The sequence below is a fragment of the Pezoporus occidentalis genome, unplaced genomic scaffold (assembly GCF_034315485.1).
Source record: "Pezoporus occidentalis ecotype Australia unplaced genomic scaffold, CSIRO_AGI_Poc_V1 ctg17, whole genome shotgun sequence".
Lineage (NCBI taxonomy): Eukaryota > Metazoa > Chordata > Aves > Psittaciformes > Psittacidae > Pezoporus > Pezoporus occidentalis.
Genome location: NW_026913531.1, coordinates 1,571,202 through 1,589,827, shown reverse-complemented (window position 1 = coordinate 1,589,827; position 18,626 = coordinate 1,571,202). Strand labels below are relative to the sequence as shown.

The 18,626-nt window shown below is 35.8% G+C and overlaps 1 protein-coding gene across 5 annotated transcripts in view; it reads right to left on the bottom strand.

The window, feature by feature from the left end:
- Window positions 1-1,662: 1,662 nt before the first annotated feature.
- Window positions 1,663-18,626, bottom strand: part of CPSF6 (cleavage and polyadenylation specific factor 6) — a 34,426-nt gene continuing 17,462 nt past the window's right edge. The window contains exons 6-11 of one of the 5 annotated variants that reach the window (XM_062613700.1): window positions 18,043-18,547; window positions 16,757-16,849; window positions 15,620-15,735; window positions 15,138-15,291; window positions 13,958-14,152; window positions 1,663-6,446 (exon numbers count right to left, since the gene is read on the bottom strand). In XM_062613700.1, the coding sequence (XP_062469684.1) occupies window positions 13,963-14,152; window positions 15,138-15,291; window positions 15,620-15,735; window positions 16,757-16,849; window positions 18,043-18,547 (1,058 nt within the window). In that variant the 3' untranslated portion in view covers window positions 1,663-6,446; window positions 13,958-13,962. Of the gene's footprint in view, window positions 6,447-13,263; window positions 13,823-13,957; window positions 14,153-15,137; window positions 15,292-15,619; window positions 15,736-16,756; window positions 16,850-18,042; window positions 18,548-18,626 lie in introns of those variants that run through there. The other 4 variants (XM_062613702.1, XM_062613701.1, XM_062613703.1 and 1 more) reach the window with 4 other exon arrangements.

Here is an 18,626-nt window from a genome sequence, read left to right as displayed (position 1 = left end):
GACTGCATTTCACACTTCTGAAGCTATAATGATTAGAGATTTTTTTTCCCCTCAACCAACAAACCAACCAGTGCCCTCACATGATCTCACACTGCCAAATGCTGGTGGCTCATCACAGAGAAAAGTTTGAGCCAGTAACACTGTAAAATGGTACCAATAATATAAGATGGTACAATGGATATAGCTTATTCTGTGCTACAGTAAATCAATTTCAACAAGTATTATAGAGTTTGCCAGTAGTAGGGCACAATATGACAATGCTAATGACCTTCTGTATATAAAATACAGATATATTTTTTTGTATTTGCCCAGAGAAGCTGTGGATGCTCCATCCCTGGCAGTGTTCAAGCCCAGGTGGATGGGGCTTGGAGCAACCTGGTCTGGTGGAAGGTGTCCCTGTCTGTGGCAAGGGGGTTGGAACTGGATGAGCTTTAATGTCCCTCCCAGTCTAAACCATTCTGAGATTCTGCTCTATACAATACAATGATCTGATTTAGCAGCAGACTAAAACACTTGCCCATGAAACCCCAGTGCCCAAAGCAGTTTCAAAATCAGTGTAACGTGGATACTGTCATTGGTCCCAGACCAACTGTCGTGTGAGATGAGCTGACAACAGTTCAATCTGCTATAGAGCTGCTTTAACACTGCTGTGTTTAACACACATACTTTGTAATGATGAATGTTTGGCAGGTTTAGTCAACTCAGGAAGCCAGATTAAAACAGGAAGTTTTACCATCACTAGCGAGCAAACAATCAAGAACATCTGCAGTTATCAATAATTTTAAACTCTGCAAAAAGTCTTTAGAGACCAGATGAGGACAAGAGCTAATATGAATAAAACTATTTCTAGATTCAGAAACAATCAAAGCACAGAATCTAGCTATAACTACATTAGAATGTCCCTGCTGTAAGTTTAAACGTCTGAAAATCTGAAAAGACTGACAATCATGAACGCTGCGAAGATATTAAACAAGCTGAAATGAAGACAGACAAAGTATTTTTAATAAAAAAAGGTCTTTATTTCTTCAATACAAGGTAAACTATTGCAGCTTAAGACCAACACAAAAGTTGGACAGCAAATTGCTTAACAGTCTCCTAAAGGCTGAAAAAAAAGAAACCCATGAAAGCTAAAAGTTGTGCAATATTTCAAGTATAACATCTAAAAAAGATGAAATGATCCCTAAACTTATTAACTAAGTACCTCTGCTGAAAACGTATTAAACCCCACATTTTCCAGGATACCATCTTACCTTGTTGAGAAATACAGGTCTCCAGAAACTCAAGCATTCAACAGACTCTTTGGCCTGCCAGTATCAGGAAACTCTTTCATATATATGTGTGTGTATATATATATACACACATATAAAAAAATCCTTTGGAGTCAGGCATTCTGACAGGCATCCATTTCCTTACATTCTGCATTCCAACTCAGACAAGTCCCCCTCCTGTATTTCAAAACCATTTCTTGAATAGCTTACTCAAGACATCCTTGTGCAAAATGGGAACTGGGAAATGGAATGAATGGTACAAATTCATTCAGGAAGACAATACAGCCTTTTGTTTAGAAATTCAGCAGTGCTGGCAACAGTCATAAAAACATTTAGGTTTACCAAACAGGAATGTATTTCACCTTTAAAACACTTGGAGCTTTTTTTTTTTGCCTTTTTTTTATATATATATTTGATTTTATTTTTAAAAAAGGATGCCTGCAGTAGTAAGGAAACTGAATTTGCAATCACTTGTATTTATAAAAGCACACACATTACTCCTTTTCTTACACTTGAAGATCAAGGTAATGTCTGTTTCATAATGTAATAGTAATATGCACAGTTTAAAATATTTTCTATTACAAAATACAGTATACAAGAGGGTGAGGCCAAAGTCTTATTAGCTGGATATATTCCAAAGTGTTAGCACTAAGTCATGTAAAAAAATCACATTACATGGAATGAATAGATGGGAATTTTTACAACTTAAATGCTCCATTTTATTGGGATCAAAGGTATAATGTTTAATATTTTCAAGAGACTTCACTAAAACTAATGTATCTCCAAAGAAGGTTTAAAGTACTTAAGCACAGGCATAGGTCATACCAGAACCTAGAACCCACTGCAATAACTGGGGCTCCAGAAAGGATTCAAGAACTAACAAGTGCATAACGTGCAAATAGAATGAGATGATTTATCGTATTTTGTCCAACATGGAAAAAAAAAAAAATCTTACGAGAACATCAAATTGAGGAACTTCCATGCTCCAAAATACTCCTTAGTAATTTGTCCTCTAAAGCCAAAGTGAATCTAAAACTACATGTCAGATCTCAATTTGGGGGGGGGGGCTATGGTAAGGCAGGTGAGTGAGGGAAGTAAAAGCAACCAAAGAAAACCCCCGAAACACCAGACCACCTCCGCCCATCCCAAGCCTGCCTGCAACATTAACTGCAAGGCATCATAGTTGTAACAGACACTATTTCTGCATAACCATCACGACTAATGAGCACGCTGCAACCATTATGTTTAAGACCTGTACAATTACCAAAATTAAATATAAATTCTGAGCAAATCAATGTTGCTTCTTTCCTACATCAAAAATATTTATTTTGCAAAGAATTTACTTTTCTTTAAGTATATGCACACTGACCTGCGCCTTCCTTACATAAGATTTTGAAAGGTTACCATTTCAAAGCAGAAGCAATTTAGTGTCGTGGATCTCTGAAGAGTACCAGTCTTAAACATGCATGTTTTATATTTGAATCTACATGACTAACAGCATCTTAATGAGCATTATGTTAGAAATTTTAAGGCTGTATCTCAGTTTACACAAGAACCAATGATAATGTTAAGAGTCTATGTATAAAATTCTGTAAATAAAAATAGGAGTAAAGTCTGATTAATCTGTATATAGAGAGTAAGTGGATAAGAAAAGGAAATCAGGAATTAGGTATTTCTATAAAGAATGCCATGTATTTTTACTAAAAATATAGATGACAAGTATGTACAACATGTAAATCTCCAATTATCCACACAGAACTACGAAAACATTTACAAGGGTTTGAATAGGCAACTAAACAATCAGGTAAAAAAATTGGTTAGAAAAACTAAGCTTCACCAATTTCAAAAGGAACAAAACCAGAAAGCACTCACTCCTTGTAAAGAAATAAAACAAGAATTTCAAGCTAATGCCTAAATTTAATAAGGTATCTTGCTTGTAACAAAACCAACAGCTATCCAAGCATATAAGCCACGCTGTAAATAAAATGTCAAAGTTCTGACAAATGTTTTTCAAAATGCAAATCGGAACTAAAATTATTGGCACAGAAAGCAAAAAGGGAATGAGGGGAAAAAAGCCAGTTTCAAAAATGGTATGTTGTCCTTCTGAAGAAGTATTTTTGACCTGTCAAAATACGTAGTCCAGTAGAAATCTTACTTAAAAAAAAAAAAAACAAACCCAACCCTCTACTTCAAAAAAAAAAAAAAAAAAAAGAAGAACCTCCAGAAAAACAGTTTCTGTTGCTAAAGCACCCCTAAGTCACTACTCGTTGGTTTTGTCTTTCAAGGTAAAGGACACAGCCTTAAGATAGTATTTTCAACATTACTTATAAAAATCAGTATTTGAAAGAAATACAGTATTTCCTCACAGACAACTTTGTCCTTTCATCAGCAAAAAAAGAGGTGAAACACCACTGAACAAATATCAAAGAGCACAGCAGTAGCCATCATGGCATCATCACCAGCCCGTAAGTTACCAAACTGCTATTTCCTGAGCGTGCACAGGAAATTGCTAGCAACATTTAGTAAATCAAAACCCAGTAAAAATTCTACTACAGATCCAGTTATACACGATGTGCATTAGGCATATTCCTTTTTGGTGTCTATCAGGGTCTTTGGATTTTTTTCTGTACATTTTTTGATTCATTAAAAAAATTCTAACAAATGAAACTCAGAATAACAAGAGAGTATTATCTAAATTGCAACACAGTAAATTTATCGGTTAAACCTAAGTATTCAGAACAGGCAGAAATAAGGGGCTAAATATGGGGATCTCATCCTTCAAGTCACAACGAACACTCAGTTTAACTTATGTTATTTCCCCCCTGCTACTCCCTCCCTGCTATTTCCACTGCCAGCAATGGAAATCTGTATGCAAGTGAGAAATTACACTGCATAAAACGAGTAACAGTCTCCTTAAATCTATTTCAATGTGGAGTAAAATATTAGTTCCTGCATAAAATGCTTATGCATTTATTTTTTTATTTTAAGATTTAATGTATCTATGCAATGGAACATTACTTACCTGCTGCCTCTCCAGTATTAGCTACTCCTCACGTATCAGCTACAGGCAGGTTATTTCTTCCTTAAACTTATTACACATAGCAGTAAACAATGTTTTTAAGTAAAGAAAAAAAAAGTTACAACAGTACTGTTTGTAACCAAGACCAATTCACAAAACGCAGGAAATGAGTCATGACTTGTTTGATACAACTTTCAGTTTTACAAAATTTTAAAAGGCAGTTTTCATTTCCAAACAGGATTAAACATGTCAAATATCTTCTCAGTAGCAAATAGTTCAATAAACACCAGTGATCCCATGCATGAGGAACTGAGGTACACAATTTAGGGGAGAAAAAAAGTGGGGGAAAAGAGTCTGAAGCTGTAGCCAAGTCCAACAGCATCAACCTGGCTGCAGGAAACCTGGCTGAGTGATAGGTGACAAAAATATTAGAGCACTTTAGACTTACGCAAAATTTCCGCAGTTGCACAGGCTACTGGTCCCAACTCAGTAAAGCATAAAAATCACTGATGTATGCAAAGAAGGTACTTAAAGCGTATGTTTACATTCCTTGAAATCTATGGAATGTACGCACACACTTTAAATGCTCTGGAAAACCAAACTGATTTAAGTGCTTTCCCGAACAGGGTTAACATTTTAGGTCAGCTATAAAAATCTTCAAAATTGGTAAAAAAAGAGCTCAAGAGTTGTCTAAGAGTTGCCTCTTAAAGCCATCTGAGGTCTTGAAACTTAACTTAAAACATCCAAGTGCAGCTATTTGAATAAGAGAAAACTGCAAGAATATATCTGCCACATAACGATTTAGAACAGACTAGAAGTAAGCCTTTGTGCAAGGCTGCCAGATACTAAGTTTTTGAAACTTAAAGGAACTTTCTGTTTGCTTGCATGTCACAATTTAATTTCAAACCAATTCTTAAATTTGAAGTCAACTTTCACTGCGAGCTCCAGTAATTTGTTTTTAGGTAAATTTACAAAACCTCATCTGACAGATGCCATTAGCACCACTTTTTGCTAAGACATTTAAATATTGCCCGTCACTTCACTTAACAAGGACATACAAGTGTACCTTTTCTTGTATATGCATGTGTGAATAAACCCCGAAGTATTAAGAAAATACCAAACCCATAAAGTCTGAAAAATGGAAGCATCCTGTTTCTTCTGTCACATTTCTAATATACAACTATGTACAGACTGCTACAGCCTTGGGGGTGGACAGGGAACAAACGCAAGCACTACTACTATAAAACTGTAAACAACTGCAGGGTTTGGTTTTGTTTTTTAAACCTAACCTTTCCACCCCTTATTATGGACAGTTTAAGTTCATGTGAACAGTTTAAGTTTATATTAACTTTAGTGTCAATCAGGATCAAGGCTGTATGACAGAAATTCGCAATCCTGGGACCACCTCTCCTCAAAACAGGCCACAAAGAGCTGCAGTTTTTACAGTTTTATATCTCACTCAGCAAACTCACAAGCCACCTAGGTAAACACTGCTAGAAAGCAAAAATAGGTTTGAAGATTTTATGTAACCACCTATTTTCATATCAAAACTGAATGTGTGAGAGCAACATTAGTATGTTTAACTCACTGAATGCAAGATTAGGTGGAGGCATATGCAAGAACTATTGCAATGTTTTTAAAAACAGCATCAACGTTTTCATTGTAACATTATCTTTAAATATTGCTGAACACAAGACTTTCCCTGAGGTGTAAACATCAAATAACTTGAACAGCTTTACACATCAGCCCCATTAAACAGTTTATTACAACACTACATCTACTGTAATCAGTGGTGCTGTGTACAGACATCATATGAACAATTTAACATGAACAAACTACTATAAAAACAAGCATTTACTTGACTTTTTCCAATTGCTTGCACATTATAATTGCCAAATGTATATAACCAGTAATAAAGTTGCAAAAGCTATAAGGTTTAAATCACACAGGTTTCCCTCAAATAAAACAGTTAAGCAACATAAGAAAGTAAAAGAGCTACTGGTTACCATGTATGCAGATTTGCTTTATTCAGATCTATTCCTGTTCATTTTATCCATGAATCCTTACAGGCTCAGTTCAATCACATGAAGCAAACTGCTGGACAAGCATCTTTCCTTGAAGAATGTATCTTGTCTTGCACGCTGTTCCTCTTCCTTCAGCTGTAATGTGTCAAAATTTGTGATGTAGATTTTGCTAGTCCTCATAATACACAGAAAATTGTTGGCTTATCTATACATACACAAGTCGTGCATCTACTTCACCAGAACGTAAACTAACAGAAAATACCCAGAAGCAGTAGCTACTCGTTTGTGCACGAAACTGTTTTCTAATACAATAGTTAAAAAGAAAAATCAATATTGTTGTACAAAGTTGAAAGAAGATATATTTCACAGCTGAAGAATCGAATGATAAAGGGAGAAACAGCTACCATTCCTGTGACTGACAGAAACATTCATATAGAACATTTCCTAAAGTATGCATTCTGTGAGAGTAAACAAGCAAGCATGTAAGGTAGTTTTACCACAACTAGAGCTTTACATTTTTACCTGCCCACTTACAGAAGTTTTAAGCTGATCTCACATTTAAATAATGCACTGGTTGTATAATGAAGTGGATGGCTCACAGCTCAGTAACATTTAAAAGTGCACAGATGCTGATACCAGTACTTGAAAATGTTCAGACTAATGGCAAGCAGGATGGGCTTCACATCTAAAAATACACGCTCGCAGTTTAATCACAAGAACCCACTTTGCAAATAATACAATATAGATTTGCAGGTTTCCTCACTTACTTGCCCTAGGGAAAAAAACTCAAGCCCTACTTCCTAATCTCATCTCTTTTGGCAAATTAAGGAACCGCACTATTCAGAGTAAATGACTAAGAGTTCACAAGATACTTGGGATGGTATAATTCCATACACTGGATTTCAGTTGAATTCCATTACAAAACAATTACCTATCTTCATTTCATTAATAATCCACAATCTCAACATTCAATATTTTCAAAATAATTTAAATCAAACTGTTCAAAAACCCAACACATTCAACTGTTCATTTGAGAACCAAGACATTTAGAGGAGCAATTTCATGAACGTGCACCAGTCACAGCTGTCAAATAGTCTTCTACTAGTAATTTTAAAGCAGTCGGGAAAACAAAGTACTCAATTTTTGCATGAACAATTGACACATTTCTTCTTCCTCGCCTCAAAGTGACCGATAACCATAACTTTGAAAACCAATGTATAACCAGGTAGGCTCTATATGCTACAAGTACGCATGCAAATTAATCCAAATCCAAAGCAGCGACTCAAATTTCCTTTCTTATTCACAGACTTTATTCTCAAATCCCAAATGTATCAACCAGTAACTACTTTTAGGGAAGATCCTTCCCCAAAAGACCAAAATTTCCATGGCTGTTATATACTTTTAAAAATAATTAGTAGCAAAGTGACAAAGTGCTGCCTCCACAAGATGTGTTCAGAGTCACAAGATAAGTTAGCACAGAGGGGAGAATCTGTTTTTTTTTAGTGGAGAAAGTACGTATATGACAGCTGTGAGACTGCATATCAGAATTTGCTGCTCTCATCATACAATTCCTGTGGCAAGAATTACGGATCTTTATCATTTCTGTGGCGACAGTTAGCAGATCCAAAGCATCATATATATGATTTATAATGCTAGCATAGGAAAGATTCAGTTCCTGGGAAGAATTTGCTAGATTTGTAAGGGTAGTTACGGAACTACAGGAACTTTAAAGAATGAACGGTAAACTGGATTTAGGATTAATACTTATAATTATAGGGCTCCTAAAATGATCAGTACCATACTGAACCTTAATTTAAACAACATGACCAACTAAAATCCAAGGTGGTGTACGTTTTGGTTCCAAAGCATTCTGCCAGTATATCTTGGCAAAACTGGAAACCTTTGTGGTTCCAAAAGGAAGAAATAGATCTGTATGGATTATACCTTTACGATCAATCCTTTTCAGTATTCTACAGGCAAGTAGAATACTGAAGTAAGAAACAACTTTAATAAAATGTTAAATCTCTAGTCAGTACTTCTTGGCAATGCTGTTTTCCAACTGCCTTTCCATCTGACTAGGCTCACATAAGCTATTGGTCCCAAGCATGAGTTAGGTTTGTACAATTTAACACCATACAGCAATCAGTTTCTCAGCATTTCTATGAATAAAGCCCAAATTTCAGACTTATCTGTTTAATAGTTATTTTCTCATTTAAAAGTTAGTTTATGCCAGAACATTATACAAATTATAGCCTCGAACTTAAGTGATCAAACATTTTTGTATTTATGCAAGATGCAACTTGAGCAACTTCCCCCCCAAGACAGACTCTTACAAAATCCAATAGATTTCTTATATATGTGAAGCATCTTGCAGTAGCAACTCTATTTTTCCCCTTTAATCCCAATTATCCAAATAAGCATAAAAAAGCTTTAAACAGCTTTCAGAGGTGTAAAAATACACAGTACTTTAAAGCTGTATGTGCATACACCTGTTGAGTTTTGTTATAGTGTAATTTCTGATATTTTCAGAGATTGAATTTCAATCTCCCAACATATTCACATTTCAGTAGAATGAATGATACACATTTGTGACTACATCCTAACACGTCCTAAGAATTACTTCATGTAATTCTTCATTTTATTCTATACACAAAAATACACAAAGCAAAAATCCCACAGAAAATAGTATCAGCTTGAAAGCCAAAACTTGTTTTAGCTTAACCTACATTCCAGAACATCACAAACCTCCAAATACTGTGATGCTTTAGCTATAACACAGTGAGAAAGAAGTAATTTCCATCTTGACTCTACATTTGTTTTTCTGCATGTAAGCCAAGACACAGATGCGATTCTGTTCGCCATACATGTACAGACTATTTTGCCACCACTAGTACCTTGTTCCATTAGTTGCATATTTTTCCCCTATTATTAGTGTACTTACCTGGTATCTTTGTTCAATCTTAGTGTATAAGATTGACACCAGAATAACTTCCTGATTTTATAAACAATTTACATTGGAAGAAAAAGAATGCTCCCCAACTAGTTTCATTCATAGTATGTCTTTTTCCTACTATCTCAGCCCATCTATTCACCAAAAATAACTCATGAAGAGAGGTAGGTTCAGAAAACTCAATTTTTGGTTTACAAGTTAAAAAGATGTGAATTATTAGCAATATCTTTCACATTAATATATGAGGAAGACACAGAAAGGTAGATCAGGCTGCCACAGGAAAACATAAAAATGAAGATATATCATGTATCTTTCCCTTTTTTTTTTCTTGGATAAAACCAAGTCTTAGTTCTCAAACCACAGTGAGCAAAAGGAAGAAATTTTTTTTTTTTCTAATCTCTAGAGAACACTGCATCAAACTAATGTTTTCACTTGCAAATAATTTCCATTTCAAATGCTGTAAAGCCTTAAAGTTTCTTGGGGAACTTTCACACGGCTCAAATTTGTCAAAACCACTGATTTCACAAAAAAAAAAAAGCACAGGACATAGGGAACACAAATATATGTGTGTGTCTAAAAACACCTCAGAAGATACCAAATAACAGCAACATGGTAATGGAAAAAATTAATAAAAGTTACAGTTATGCATTTGAAAACAGCATATTCTCAGGTTTTTGAGTCATCTTATCTCACCCTCAAGAAAATGAGAGAAGTCACTGATACTTAAGCAACGAACTCTATATTTCTGTAAAGCACCAGAACAGTCTTAAAACAGTTTTTAAGCAGCACATGAAACAGTGGCACTGCTTGCCTCATTCACTCTGTGGTGCACTTCAGGTACTGAATCAGCTGCACAAAGAACTATTTCCCTGAGGAATTCTATATACAATAGAATAGTGCCAGCCCCACATATGTGCTTCCTGAAAAATATGCATTTTACAAAAGAGATGAAGAAAATAACATTCATAACAGCTTAATACTAAGAAGATCTGAAATAATCCTGGACAGGTAAGTATACCCAGGTCTTGAAAAATGCTAGCACGATTCACTGAAAATTCTGTTATTAACCAGAAGTTTATTATTAAACTAACTTACAAAAGTAGGCCTTTTCCTGTTAATTTACAAGTTTCTTAAAAAGGCTAATTTCATACTTGATGTTTAAGTGGTCATTAACACACTGTTACAGGACAATTCCTACTTATACAAGCAAAAATACAATGAGTATTACTTAAACAAGCAGTACCTTTTCAACTTCTACAGACAGCAAACAAAAAAACAAAACCAAACAACCATGTTACTTCTTAGACCTCTCCAAAGCTTGAACTATTTCAGAGAGAGATGACAGAAGCTTTTGAAAAAGCATATGAGCCTCAGTCTTTAGATTATTTTGCTTACAGTGGTTTGAGAGCAGAAAAATCAGAGGAAAACCATGAAATATGGAGTACACACTCTACATACATATCAACTGTTACAATGTCGTGGTTTTGTCTTTGCAATTCAGTCCAAATCCAGTTTAAATAGGAAATAATCAATCAACCCAGTAACAAAAACATAAAATGAAAAATTTAACATTCAGCAGTTATAGAAATTCAGACAGAGTAAGATTGGGACAATGCATCAGCTAGAAATACATCATTGAGTATCAGTTAAACTAAAAAAAAAAAAAAGAAAAAATCTGTCTAAAAAAAGGAGTCAGGACTCATGCTGATGAAGTTACATTACTATTCTGTTTGTACACATTAATTTTGCTGTTAATCTTTCTAAATATCATCCTATCAGGTTCTTAGTATTCTTGACTAATACAGGTTAGACATGTGAGTTATATCCAGTTCTCTTTTATACCTACAGGCTTTCTAAAAGCAAAGGCAAGATGTTTCAAGGAAACATGAAGCATATAGTAATTCTATGGAATGGATTATCAGCGTACACAAAGCCTTACTCAAGTGAAGGCACAAAAATCTTGCAAGAATACGATTTTAAATAATGAAGTGTACAAACAGAAGTGTAAATACCTGCTATGGTACATCTAGACGTTTTAATTTTTAATAGAGTTTATTATTATAAACACATTTAGTAAGTTATTCCAATTTAACCCATCTCTATAAATGTAATACAGTACAAACTGAATTTCACTGTATACAAAAATGTTCACAATGGACCTTTAAAATCCTTCTAAACTTTAAAAAAATGCCAGTACAGTATCACAGTTATGACTACAGGTACACAGTAAGGAGTATAGGTGCCATTCATAGGGGCAGGCACAGAGGCAACTTCATGTTATCTGGCAAAACACAGTAATACGGGGAGTAACTCTTTTCAGCTCTGCTGATATTTATTAAATGACTGAGACTGTTAAATCCAATTATGAATATTAATCAAGGTAAAGAACAAAACAAAAAATGTATGGCAACATACACCTTAGTGAAAATGAAACATACAAACCAGGAGATAACTGTATTTCTTTGGGGTATGCGTGTATAAATACATAAAACCAAAAACTACAATAAAGCCCTTCTTCATTAAGACGGCAACAAGACAAAATGTTTACAACTTAACTTTAAAAAGAATATACCAAATGCTTTCATTTATGATCAAAATACTAAATTTGCCCTTTAAATCAACTTCCTAGGACCTATTTTCTTCTTTGCACAAGGTAATCTTACCTATGTTACCCCTCTGAAAGAGAAGTCACAGGACACAACAAAGTTGAAGGATATTGCATATATTAAGTCCCACCTAAACTGAAACCACAGTCTCATTTTAAAATTGTGCTTTGTAAATCATAAAATGCAATCTAATGCTATTTGATACCTTTTTTCTTGGGGTAACAGGGTAGGGAATCTGTAACTTGGCAAACAAATGCCACATCTACATGCACAACGCTAAACACACAGAAATGAAAGCTAGATTAATAAAGTATGCCATCCATGGGTAAAAAAAATTAATCTTAAATTCCAGGTTATTAACAATTTTTTGTATGGCTTGCTCATCTCCACCAGAAGGAAACAGTCTGGAAGTACATCCAGCACCCAGCTCAATGGTTAACAACAACTGTTTGCAAATAACACAAATACTCGCTTATTGTAAGAGGTAAAAATCCAGGTCAACAAAAGAAACTATAATTACTTTTTGTTAAATCTCTATTTTTATGTTCTGATATTTCACAGTTAAGAACCACAGTTTCTATTTTATGCAGTTCCAGAAATATTTCTACCAATCCATTTTCTATGACAAAAAGTGGCATTAACAAATATACTGCCAGCTTCATTTCAGCTGCCACATTTCACCTTGCTATTTAAGCCCTTGACTGCCCTCCTTTAGGCTGGTTACTGTTTCATGTATCCCCTATTTGTATATAAACCCAAGACAACAACACACTTAACAGACTGGAGCATTTAGTATCAGAATTTGTTCTTTCCCAGAGGAGTCAGTAACACAAAAGCTTGACTAAAAATCTGATATTTAAATAATACAAAATTATATTTTCATTTCGGAAGATACTACATTTTATGTGATTTCTAGAAAACTTTCCTCTAACTTCTGTAAATGAGCTTCCCTGAATAAATACCACATGCAAATCTGAAAACTAAATCAGAAGCTAAATGTAAGAAATGGAAGTCTGGCAGACAGGCAAGTCTGCAAGCTTCAATTTTAGTGCAGATGTAGCGTGAAGTTTTAAAAAGAGAAAAGACCACTGCAGAGAAACTAATAGGTAGTTAATAGTAATTAATAGCTTTTTCCAATTGTCAAATATAAGGAATCATGGGTACCTTGAACTCCTAATCTCCAAAATGGTACAATACATGTGATGAACATTTCTATGTATTTTAAAGCCCTCAGCAGTACACTGAAATAAGCCCGCTACTTTGCAGCTATCTAGAGGGTTGATGCATGCAGATATATGAAATAAAAGAACACATTAGTTTGTGAACAAGAAAAGAAACAATCCTTGTGTCATACATTTGTTAACTAGTCCTCAGAAAATTACTATCACAGAGGGTGGTTGGGAACAACTGGGTGTAAATCTTACTAAAGATAACACCTGAATTTAGCTTGAAGACAGAAGATACTGGCTGGTCACATTTCATCGAATAAAGAGCAAAGTCTGTCTGTATTTCCTGAATTTGGGGAAAAACTCACTGGGAAATTAAAAAACCAACCCAAAGCCAAACCAAAACCCAACAAACAAAACCCCCCTAGAGCCCACTGCCATACTTGTGCAAGGACAGCAACTGTATGTACACGTGTTCCCTAAACTGAAATAACACATGACATATGAAGGGCTAAAAGCTGCAGTCCTTACAAAAGGAGATTTTAAAATACAAATTTAGTATTTAAGAATACTAGGAAGAAATAGAACCATAAATTTCATTTATTCTTGTAAGATTACAAAAAGAGCAGACATATTAGTCTGGCTTACTGCTTTCATAAAAAACTGCAAACATTAATACAACCTAAAATTAAAAAGGGAGCATGCAGACTGCACAAGAGAACCACACAAATACTCCCTCCCTCCCAAGACCAGTTACCTGTTGTTACTTACCTACATTCATGTCAGATGCTGCAAGAAGAAAGTGATTCAGTACATACTGCAGGACCACTTAAATGTAGACATTAATGGTCTAAACAATCCCAAACCCAAAGTAGTTACTTTTACTAAGACAGTAAAGTTGAAAAACATGAAACAAATGCTCACCTTCTTTAACGATGACGATATTCTCTCTCTCTGTCTCGTTCTCTGTCACGATCTCTGTCACGATCACGATGCCTCTCTCGTTCACGGCTTCTTTCCCGGTAATAGTCATCATGACGATCTCTACTACGTGATTTGTGGCGCCTACTTTTTTCTCGTGACCTACTGTGGTCCCTCTCTCTGGATCGCTCACGTCTTCTAAAAGAAATTACTTCATTAAATTTTTATTCATAACACAAGCCACCCAAATGCCAATTTTGTATTATGAGTATGGATTTGATCAAAAAAGGATACAAGAGAAGCATCTGTTCACTGTGATGCAGATATGTTTCTGTATATAACATGAAAGACAGCTGATATAAAAAGACGTGACTGAGAACTCAGAGACAGCAAGATGCAGAGCCACTAAAAAAGCACATCGCCAGAACAGAGGATGAGAGGGCTGAAATCAGCTGGGGGAACACACCATACCTCAAATGATCACTACGACATGGCTGCTAATGTGTGCACTGAACTGCCAAAACCAGCTGTCTTTGCATTTTTAATATTCAGAGCCAACTACACTACTGCTACACTATCCTAATGAAACAAAACCTCAGTGTTTGTCTTGACACTGAAAGGGGTGTTATTTATGTTTTTAAAGAAATACCTATGTCTTATTTACGCTAGATAGAAGAGCACATGAATCTGAAATCTGCCTACTCTAGATTTTTAGGCTGACAAAGGACCACAAGCAAAAATCATTCTGCTCAGCTTTCTCCCCCCCCAGCTCAAGTGTATTCCTACTGTGACTAGTATGGAGAAAACTAGTTTTGGGCAAAATGAAAACTGGAATCAAATATCCTCAATCTTAATTTTAAATAGCAAATTATAAAAGAAATTATGGGTCTCTTAATTGATAAAGGACAATTCAATTCTGAAGTTTACAAACTGCAAGAGTACCATGTAGGAAAGGATATCAAATAAAACTAAAAGTTAAGTTTAAGCTAGTCAGATCAGTTTTGAGAAGAGGGTTAATGAAAAGGCAGCTAAGTTCAGGGAAACCCCTATTTGGTTCTTGCACACTTCTTGCGCAACTCAGCAAATCACTAAGCTTTGTACACGACTTAATTTCATTGTGAACTAGTCCTGCACTACACCCACCCTTTTGTAAGTTAGGGCAGATGGAAGAGGAAAGTTTTACCTGGATCCAGAACCATAAGACTTGGACTCAATTCCATGAAGGCAGTCCTGGAGAGAGCTAATAAGTACTTTACAGCGATCATCTGCAGATACTTTGGACTGTTTAATTAAGGAAATTGCAGTTACCAAGGTCTCTATAGCACTACCATAGTCCCCTGAAAATGACAGAAGATCATGATCAGAAAATGATGCAAATTAAACCAATGAATTTTATCTCTAATAGTATTACCATTTTAAGTCTCTTCTTCAACAGCCAGCCAGATAATTTACTGTAGAACCAAGTATTAGGATACTGTCCAGATCAGTACTCAGAAGGCATTCTCAGAAACTACCTGGATCGCAGTACAAAAATCAGTCATAGTTTGTACCTAGATTCAGCCTCCTTTTAGGAAAACATGGCTTCAAGGGCTGCCAGTTTCCCAACAGAGAAACCATAAACTCTTTCCAGTTGGGTAGCAAACACATTAATCAAGTTTTACTAACCAGCGCTGGCATCTGATACAGCTCTTGAAATGGCACTGCTTGAGATTGCCCTATTTCTGTTCATGATTTCCTCAAATTCTGCTTCACTTAGAGGTGTCCTTGCAGCATCCATTTCTCTGCAAGCAATAAAATTAATATTTTAAAGGTTTAACAAAAAAACCACCAAAATCCCCACAACAAGATATCATTGCAGTTTTAACAATCCAAGTTTGCAACTTCAAGCAAAGTGACAAACAGAAAAGAAAGCAGGATCTGGGTTTGGTTTTGATTTCTGTTTTTGTTAAGGAACATGTTACAGTATAACATCCTGAAAGCTAAAAAATTAAAACCAAAGTAAAATAAAAAGGTAAATAATTCAGACATTGCTATATAAGCAGACTTATTCTTGTTCATCCCATCTATTTTAAAGATTCAGCAGCATTCAATATTGTGCTTTACAAATACTTATAATTTTCAGAAAATTCTTGAAGGTATGAAAATAGGTATTATCCCAATTGAATAGATGTGGAAATACATGTACATAGGCAATGCGACTCTGAGCAAAAGTAGAGATCATTTTTATAACAATACTGGAATTAGAACTATATGATCCTGTTTTCCAGATCTTAACTAAGACCAGAATGCTGTAACTTATGAAAAGCAAACGTAGTCTATAGTATCTTTAGAACACTCAATTTTCTGAATGATACTTCAACATTTTACAACTTATTTTAGGGTTTTATTTCTGGTCCAGTTCAAGGTGCTCCAATTTGATCTCCAAACTGGTCACAGTAAGGAGGAAGCAATAAAGCAGAATCCTCGTACCCATTACACTTTTTTTTTTTTTTACTTTAATCATTAGCTACCTGTATAGGGTTTCCACAGTAACAGAAGATAACCTATACAAAAACTTTCCCAAAAGTTTTGCAGTGTCCCATTAGCCAGTCTGGGTATCATATAGAAAAATTTGGAGATGTGTTAGAAACAAATGTTGAGACTGGTAAACTGCCCCACTGCCTGGTATTTCAAGAACAGTGTTAGTCCTTCTGGTAGAGAGAAAATGCAGAATAATAAGCAATGCTATCCTCTTAATTGCAAGAAGTGGAACAAGATCCTATAGCCAGTTTAGCATAAGAGGAAATGTCTAAAAATTCATACCTCCCTGAGTTTTGAGTATTATTTTTCGTGTGCCTCCCATAGAATGGAATATGTAATTTTTCTCTTATGGACATGTTATTTCCAGTGAAACGCCTATGATATATAATTAATGACAATTTAAATAGTTATGGATTATAGTTTTAACATTATTAATGAAAAATACTGGACAGTAAATTATACTGTCCTATTCCCACTCCTTCCCTCCCCAGACATTCTACAAACTGTAGACAACCTTGATTTCTGTCCATCAAAAAACAATCAACACCACATTTTTTAATATTTCAGGCAATTAAGCCAAATGCTCGATTTTCTGTAGTCTGTTTGAACATTGGATGCACAGATTCATGGGGGTTTTAAAACTTTGTCATAAAAGAAGAATCAAAACAAAGTGTCTTTGCAGAAAACATTTTAAGCAAGAGAAGTCTCTCATGCTAGCAGTATAATCACACCTCAAAAACCCAAATGTAACTTTGCAAAAACGTGTCTTTCTTACAATTTATCCCGAAATTTTCCGTGACAAATACAAATATGGTGAAAATCAAGAAACAGCAGCAAGGCAGAGATGTTTAAAAGGACAGATGAAAAAAATGTTTCAACAAGATGTAAAAAACTTGACAAGTCAAGTCAAGACAGACTCAAGAACTCCATCCCAGACAAGATTAACCATAGGAACAGCCACAGCTACAAACACAGCATGATTGCACCAAATAAGCAGAAGCATCCTGACAGGAAAATAAAAGTCTTGCTGTGAATTCACACCTGGATTTTGAGACAAAGTTTAACTTGGAATTGAAGCCTGAAATAAAAAAGGGGCAAGCAGAGCTGATGAAAGATGGGAATGGTATGAGTTTGGTATGGCACTGTACTCAACATACACACATAATCAAAAAGGAGAACTCCAGAGCATTCTAAACAGACAGCCTGCAAAGCATGATGATAAAGATGCAAGTCAGAAATTTAAGACAAGCACAGCCAGAAGCTGCTGCGTAAGAAGCGATATAAGTTTGCATGTAGAACACATGGAATGATTACGCTGCCAAATACAACAGTGAAAACAAACAGTTCAGAGCTGAGAAGTGAAGTGATTACTGATGCTGCATTTCAAAATTTTCTTACTACTACAAATGTGTGAGAGATATTTCAGTGAAAAAGGGCGAATCAGAAGACTGTCTGGATCCTTTCCAGACATATTTTTCATTATTTCTAGTATCTGCATTAAAAGCTAAAGTGCTTCCTACAAGAGGAATAAAATCTGCTATCAAGCGCATTACACTGAAAGCACTCACCTTCCAGGTGGCCCATAGTCACCTCTGTCATATGGTGGAGGTCGACCATATGGATCTGTTGGAGGTGGGCCACGGCTGTCTGAAGTAGGTATGCCACTATTGGCAGGTGGGGGGAAGAAAGCTGGATTCACATGTGGTGCGGGTGGTGGAGCACCTGGAGGTGGCCCAGGGAGATGAGGAGGAGGAGCAAGAGTCAGGGGTGGCCCAAGAGGGCCAGGTGGACGAGGGGGAAATGGACCCGGAGGTGGAGGTGGACCCTGCTGAGGTGGTGGCGGACCTGGTGGTGGCCCATAGCCTGGAACTGGTGGTGGAGGGCCTGGAGGAAGTGGCCCAAGTGGAGGCTGACCAAAAGGCTGTCCTGGAAACAGAACTGGTGGTGGTGGACGGTCACCACGATTAGGAGGTCCAGCTAATGGAGGTGGGAGAACCTGACCAGGAGGTGGGGGGCCTGGGGGGCCTGGTGGGCCAGGAGGACCTAGAGGTGGACGTGGGGGAGTTTGTCCAGCTAAAATAAAAGGAAAAAAAAAAAAGAGAAATAGAGTTAATAAATACAAATAAAGACTTGATGAAATAATTAAAGTTCT